Here is an 8,170-nt window from a genome sequence, read left to right as displayed (position 1 = left end):
TCATTAAAATGGACAAGATATATACAAAACAACCTCATTAAAATGAACCCTGTTTGTAACAAACCCCCAGTATTAACAATCCCAAGAGTAGGAACCAATTTTTCACAATTATAATGCAGCAAATTGACTAACCCTATTATAGCAAACACCCTATTTTAATGAACTTTTCTTGGTCCTCTGTAGTTTCATTATAATGAGGTTGTACTATATATATATATAAAATATAAACAACCAAACCAACAGAGGAAAAGAAGGGTATAAAGACCAGAGAACTTTATAGCATATTATATAGAAAATAAATCTCTTAAACTTTTGGAATGTGGGTAAATCCCAAAAGGCTGGGAGGTCAGGCCCAGAACTTGGCTGATTGCTTTGAACTATCAAGATCTTGAGTCTGCAAAATATGACCATCTTTTCCTGACGTGATTTTAATGCAAGATTTTTCAGGATTTCCATTTCAGGCTGGAAATACCACAGGATTTCCTTTTGCAGAATTTTGGCAGTTGTGAATATTATGGAAGAGAAGCAGAAAAACGAAAAGGTTAATATTTCCGATCTTCTCAGTGAGTGCTCTACAGTTAATGAAAAAGGCTGATCCTTTTTCCTTAAGACAGTTCAAAGTATGATGTGCTGGAGTACAATGTCTAGATTATGCTTGCAAGAAATTCAGGTTAGGGGAGGAATACTCTAGCTATAAGGCATTTGTTATTCACTATTTATGGATAGGTATGATTCCCTACATTTTGGCTATCCATAAATTAACAACATGTAGTCAAACTGTTTATTGATTTTTTTTCTATTCTGGATCCACCAAGCCAAAGAAAACCTGCTTTCCCTATGATGCTACCTCTGGAAAAAAAAACAATGGACACATTAGGAGTAAGAATTTGAAAATGACTGTGGGATTATATTTCTCTCCAGAAAAGTTTAACATATATTTTGTATGCCAGATATTGCAGAGCTGACAGATGGCTCAGCAGATGCTCTGGGATAGAAGTAGCTTACTAGGTGAATCAAAATAAAAATAATAAAGCAAGAAGTACTCGAAGGGAGTAAACTCCATACCATTCACAGTCAAAGCTACTGTCTTTGAAAGAAATCTCACCTAAGACCTTAGTGTTATAGCAGTACAGCATGCTGTAGAATTCCAGTTCTCTTCCTGCTATTTCAAATAGTGTTTCATGATTCAAATGGAATCACTTTCCTTTTCTATTTCTAGTTGTATAAAAACTGTCATTAGGGCCAAAGGAGGAACATGAATGGGACATTTTTTTGTAAACTATATTATTAATCCTTTCTAGTCAATTAATTTGCTTTATGGTGTGCATTGATCCATTTAGAGAATAAGTATTAAGGTTCAGAAAAAAAGTCCTTCCATGCTTTTATGGTACTACGTAGCAAAGTGCATTCAAATATATATGTTGGTGTCTTCTAGGTGCAGTATCTTAGCAGTACTTTAGTTTGAGACAGGCAAGTCTTTGAGAAACAGCATGTTAAGGAACTTCTTGTAGCCTGTCCTCAGCAGAGAAGTCCATTTGCTTAAACGGGTACCGCACTAGATCATTGGAGATGCTGCAGAGTAGTGAAAAGGCCTAGGTACAAGACAGGTAGGCTGCTTTTATCTGACTTAAGACATTTAAAAAGAAATGCTGCCATATGCAAGAAGGAGGTAGGAAGAACTTTAGCTTTATCTGACAGGGATGAAGGGGTGGTAAAAGTGGATTCCTCTTTTTAAGTGTGTTTGAGATCTGGAAGAGGAGGATGAGCTCTCTAGCTGCCACTGTAAAATCATTGGATTCAGTGAAGAAAGTTAGCAGGAAGGGCAAGGGAAGATTAAAGTTCCCAAGGAAAATCCTGTTTTGGAGTCCCAGGATTTTACACTTACCAGAGCCCATCTAACTGTTGAGCTCTGCTTCTTACAGGTGAGACTGGAGTGGTAGATTACATGTAACACAGTCTTGCATGACAGTCTGGCACAAGAGGTACACACAGTCAGAATGGGTGGCGTGAGCTCACTGCAATGGCAACATTTGTTCTGGGAGTTGCATGGATTTTACCCCAAGGCAGAGTCAAACCGTGCTGAAAGGGGTGAAACCTGACTGAGGAAAATCTTCGTACAAACAGTACATACAAACCTTCTAAAGCAAAATGTAAGTGGGAAGCACAACTATGAGGCAACTTGTATTAGCATTCCAAATCCTACAGTTCCACTGCTTTCTCCTGCTATTTAAAGCATGATGTAGGTGAGAATCCTTCTAGATAAATATCTGAATTAAATATACAAAATCTGAACTGTGTTGGTTAGCACCGACTGGCCAAACTGTACATTATCATTTGTATTCCTGTAGTACCTAGACAACCTGGTCATGGGCAAGAACTCCCTTGTGCCAGGCACTATTTGAACAAAAAAAGATATTTCCTGGGTGTGTGTTGCTTGGTTAGATGTAAAACTCTTCAAATTAAATTTCTGGTTTTTAAGCTGTCTCGACACTGCCTCAGGCATGTCAGGAAGTATCTCAGTAAGGCATGCCATGCCACCTTGTGCAGCCTACCTTCCAAAATAGTTAACAGCCACTATAGTTTTGTGCATCACATACAGAAAGCCAGAGCTTACTGGCACATGCTCAGCACTGTAAAGGTAGCTACTTCTGCTTGTGAGGTTGTGCTCATGGAGCAGACATGATCTGCGTGAGGTGGTGTAGGCGTGTTCCTAGGCATTTATGAATTTAGAATTCTCTTTCCAAGAAAGTATCACTTAAAATGTGCTGTTTTTGTGATCGTGACTGCAGGTAAAGCATTCTGTAGAATGCTCCCAGAAAGCAACTGCAAAAGGAACCATAAGCCAATTCATGGAAAACTTTTACAAAGTTTTCCCATCTGTCATAGCTTAGATGTTCAAACCTGGTAAAAGTTGGTAAAATTTACTTATAATAGGTTTCTGTCTGAGCAGTGACCATATATTTAAACAGACCTGGCAATAGTAAAAGAAACTCGGAAAGGCACTTCTGGGTTATTCTCTTTCGGCTCAATCAAGAATATAAGCATTATAACAGTCTCGGATACAAAGTGCACACATATAAAATACACTCTGTACTGTTACATTATATTACAACTGACTGAGCCAAAAGGTCATTTCTCCCTCCAAGACACAATATGTTGTTTTCTTTGACCCAGTAAATCTCCATTGGTCTTAAAAACCTCAGGCCAGTTTCCTGAACCTGTAGCTACAGGCTGTTGTCAGTCAGTGTAATGTTAATGCAATCCACACTTAGGGTTCAGACTGATCTAGTTTTGGTAATAAACAAGCATCAAGACCTCTGAAATTCAAACTACAAGCTTAGAGCCAGGTTGTTAACACTTTGGGGATGTTTGGTAAATTTACTTCCTCATGACCCATGGCAGATTCAGATTCCCCAGATTGCAAGCTTTAAAAAAAAAATAAAAAAAATTCTAGTTCTTGTAGTAGAGAAGATAATTTGACTCTGAACATGGATAGGGCCATGTTAGTTTGAATAAATGCCTAATATCTAAGACAAATGTAAACAGTCTCCATTAGACAGAGTACTTACTCCAAAGCATAGTAGGAGGGGCCACGTTTTCAGACGACCGAGGGGTACACTAAAGCACGTAACCAGCTATATCAGGTAAGTAAAGTAGCAGGTGACAACTCAATAGAGGGTAGAAATAGAAGTGGTCCAACTGCTGCCAACTTCAGCCACTGCTGAACCTAAGCTTCTGTCAGATGGGGGAGCTGGTATGATTCATGGAGCCACCAGAGGTCAAGTCCTTATTAATTACGTTATACTTTGAAAACGTGCCAGCGAATGTGTCGCTATCACTCATTTAAATCCTACTTCTGAACAGGCTGACCTTGTAAATACATGGTAGTAGATAAAACTAATTTTATACCTCTCCCTGCTTGGATCAACCGTTAAAAACAATGTGGCCTTCTTCAGAGAATGAGTGGGATGAATCTGGCTTTAAAGACTCCTCATCAAGCTGTCTGATATACTAAGTACTGCATTCAGTTCATACCATTCCATACTATGGGATAACACAACTGACTGCCCGAGTAAGTATTCATGTACCATTCTGACTCTGCATCAAAGTCAATGGGAGTTTTAGATTTCAAGCGGAGTTGAAGAGAGGCCTATATGAGTAGGAGATGAGAGAAGAATGTCAGTAGACCTCAACCCAGAAAATATGTATTTTATCTTATATTTAGAATAATGTTAAGGATATTGGGTTATGCAGCCTTCCTGTATCAATCCTAACTGTGAATCTCTGCTTGTCATGAGAACCTCTGCAACTTTCATGAATAGTTTCACTTAAGTCAATGTGAATGGCTGCTTCCCAGTGGCAGCAAGGCATTTACAAATTGGCCCCAAAATATATGAACCTTTATGGTCACAAGCAGGTTTCAGAAACCTAAACAGGCAAGAAAATATATTATAGGAAAATACAAGTAGATTTCATTCGGCATGAATATGTTCATGCTATAAGATTCAAATACAAGTACATGTTAGAGTTATTTGGTAAAATTAGGAAAAAGGAAATAAACTTGGAAAAGTGAACAGCTTTTTAGCCATCATAGGGAAATAAAATATCCTCAATTTTCTTTTTTTTTTATGAGCAATGAACTCATTTAGTTTAAGTGTAAATATTTAAGACTCCACAGTATCATCTGTGAGACATTTTAATCTGCCCTGCCTGAATTTTAATAAAAACAGATTTTCATTTTCTAATATGATAGGTGTAAGCCTCTGAGCCAGAATCAATCACATTAAAATCTTTTATTAAAGCTTTCACTAACCTTCCATGGGGGTATTATTGTCTGGTCGATTTGCAAAGACTACATCCACATACTCAAGTTGCAGTCTCTGGAGAGAGGCCTTTAATCCTAGAAGCAGCAAGGGGGAAGGGGGGACGGGAGGGAAAGAAGCCATGCTATTAGAAACAGCCAGATTGACGTTTGTTGTACATCACCAAAGAGCAACCAGTTCCAAAATATCATTGTATTGTACTACTTCACAATACCCACACAAATGGATTATGTTGTCTCATGTTTGCTGTGTACATTAAAAAAAAATACTACCTTGGATTTCATGCAGAATTTGTAGCCCTCCACAAGATTATTTCTTAATTAAACTTAAATTCAAATTGGAAAAGACGCACATTTATCAACTGCATCCTGGCAAGCCTGTCAAATTGCAGCCTCCAGGGACAGAGTTCAGAGTACTGATTTTGTTTCACAGTTAATCTAATCAAAATCATGTCACAGAGTAGTTCTATGTAACCCCATGGCATATTACATTGGTACTGTTCCACATAATTAAGCTCTCCACTCCGGGGACTTTCTAGATCTGAAAACCTAGAGGAGAAGAATCATGCCATTTTGTTATATATTGATGATTGCCAAGAAAATATAACACTAAAGATAACTTGATACTGAATGGGGTCTTTAAGATTCACCTTTACCAGGTAAGCAGAATTTAGCCTGGTATGGTAAAGGATCACACTATTTAAATAGTAAACTGCAACCAGCTATGCTCCTAATGTTGCATAGGAAGTCAGGCTATACAGAATGTAAAAGTAGAGTTTCATGGCTTCACCCCATGGCTTCACCTTTGGCACTGGGAGTCCAAAGACAATAGGTTCTGCCTATGACTCACAGTCTTGTTCAGAGAGAGTCTGAACAGAATCTTTGTTGCACTTTCATTTCTTCACCTGTAAATGCTTCCAGACTTCGCAAAAGAATTGTGAGATTGTTTTTTCCACATGCTTTTCCCCAAATTTCTGCCACCCCCATGGTTTAAGATTGACAGTTGGATGGTACCATAACTATGTAATGTTCTGTAAGGTGTTTACATGGCTATAAGATTAATATGCAATCAGTCTTTTAGCACACACATAGTGTATTATAATGCTACATTTAGTTTAAATAAAAAGAGAGGCTAAAAACTCCCCAGCAGGTGTGAACTGGTATAGCTTCAGAGGGCTAACTCCTTAGCTGGTGTACATCAGAGCTATGCTAGCTATAATATAAAGTCTAGAGGTATTTATGATGACAAGCGTAATGGTTCAGATAACTGATAACATACAAGTTTCACAGACCTCACACACTGTATCTTTTGATGCAGAACCGAGCTTATTTGAATTATAGCTATGAAAAGCAAACAATTATTTTTGTAAGCAATTGAACAAACTGTGTCTATGCTATGAGTCATGGCACTTAAGACTTGTTTGAAAATATCTAAAAAATGTGTGTAGTTGTAAAATGAAATACTGCATTCAAGCTTCATAGATAAAACTCCCTCACTGTGATACCACACATGGGTACGTTTTGGCTCTAATTAAATGATAATTGCTACTGTATATTGCTGATATAGTTTCTTATGGAATGCAAAGCACTAACATGTTCAGAGGCAGACAAGGTTCCTTGGGTAAATCTGATATTTTTTATTAGACAAACTCAAATAGCTGGAAAAATTCTTCTTTGCAAGCTTTCAGGTACAAATATCCTTCGTCAGGCTGAGGAAGCATCTGCAGTTGGTGTGTGCTCTTCCTGGATGGAATGAATAGTAAAGAAGCCAGAAGTCAGTATTCTTACAAGAATACCAGCACCTGGCTTTTTTACTATTTGTTCCTTCCAAGAAGAGCACACACCAACTGCAAATGCTTCCTCAGCCTGATGAAGGGTATTTGTACCTGAACCAAAGAAGAATTTTCCCAACTATGAGTTGGTCTAATAGAGATATCAGATTTACCCAAAAAACCTTGTCTGCCTATGTCCTGAGACCAACACGGTTACAACCTATACCCCCGAAGCATGTTCAGTGAGAACTTGAACTGCATCCCTGGGGACTTAGCACGTTGTTTGTTTTATTTCCAAAAAGATGCCAAAGGTTTCCTCTCCCCGCCCCTTTTCTTTTGCATCTAAAATAATCAGCGTCTTAACTGGAATCAAATAAAACTGTTTTCTACTTAACAAGTTACTTGCAAACAGAGTGGTTGAAAATGTAATCCTTTGCTATTCATAATTATGGGGTGAATGGTTTCATTACACAGGCATATTCTAGTTTGGGGTTTCTTCACAAACTATTTACAATGACAACTCCTTCACATTTTCTCTTCTAATTTGCTGTGTGTGCTGTATAACTCATCACTTAGGTCCTATAGTCTTGTTTTTGCTTCTTGACTGGATGACTTTAAAATATAAAAAAACTTTAAAGCTGGTCATTGGGAATAGATTGGGTACAATTACTTCTGAAATATATATATTTTAAACGCATACTTATATGTGAATGTATATTTGAACAGAATTCCCAACACTTTTGCTTTCTATGAACTTTTCTAAATGAAAAATTCATTTGTACAAGCATTTATGAAAAGGAGTTGAATGAAAATATTTAATTGTTCTTTGAAAAAAAAAAAGTCCTTTGTCAAATCCTTTGTAGAAAAAAAGTGGTAACCCTAACATTTTCATTATTTGCTTTATTCTCCATGACAGTTTTCACATGTTATCAATAATTTTTTTGAGTAATTTCAGTTTTGTGATAATGGTAAATGGGCCTATGAAGAGTCCTGCAAAGTAAGTTTGAAATTTCCATCACTCTAGTTGAGGTGGTGTTCATAGTAAAGACCCCGAGTTATGGGTTTTATTCAAAAGTACATTTCTAAATGGCCCCTTCTCTCAGTAGTCAGTTTGGGTGTAATTCTGTGTTGCACTTCAAAGAGACACAGCACAGAGCTCACAGTCCAAAGAGAAAAGGGGCTGGGGTGGCTTTAAGTCACCCTTGTGCGCTCCTGGTTCTGGCTGCTTTCCCTCCTGGAGACGAGAGGTCCTCTTCTGCGGCAGCAGCACTGGTGGAATTATCCCAGCGGTGTCATGTGGCTCCTTCCTGATGCCCCTCTTGCCTGCCCCGACACTTCCTCTACACCTGCATAGTGATGTGATCTTCAGAAAGTGACTTACAGCCCTTCCATATGGCCATCTCTGGGGTAAATCCTCCTTTGTGAGGAACTAGGGCTTGAAGGATGCCATTAGGTAAAGTTCTTATTTTATACAGCATAAAGACGATAAAGCAGGAGGAGGATCCCTCCTCATGTATTTTTAACTGAAGCTCTCCTTGGATTTGGGTGTTTTAGCAGTAGCTTACCGACTACTTAC

At 38.0% G+C, this 8,170-nt stretch overlaps 1 protein-coding gene across 2 annotated transcripts in view; it reads right to left on the bottom strand.

Moving 5' to 3' along the window:
• Window positions 1-8,170, bottom strand: part of KCNAB1 (potassium voltage-gated channel subfamily A member regulatory beta subunit 1) — a 332,521-nt gene that overhangs the window by 38,543 nt on the left and 285,808 nt on the right. For both annotated transcript variants that reach the window (XM_019503186.1, XM_019503185.1), the window contains exon 8: window positions 4,814-4,900. In XM_019503186.1, the coding sequence (XP_019358731.1) occupies window positions 4,814-4,900 (87 nt within the window). The remainder of the gene's footprint in view (window positions 1-4,813; window positions 4,901-8,170) is intronic.

This window comes from Gavialis gangeticus, unplaced genomic scaffold (genome assembly GCF_001723915.1).
Source record: "Gavialis gangeticus isolate Ggan-Ray unplaced genomic scaffold, GavGan_comp1, whole genome shotgun sequence".
NCBI lineage: Eukaryota > Metazoa > Chordata > Crocodylia > Gavialidae > Gavialis > Gavialis gangeticus.
The sequence above is the reverse complement of the archived record's forward strand: the minus strand, read 5'-3'. Positions and strand labels throughout refer to the sequence as shown.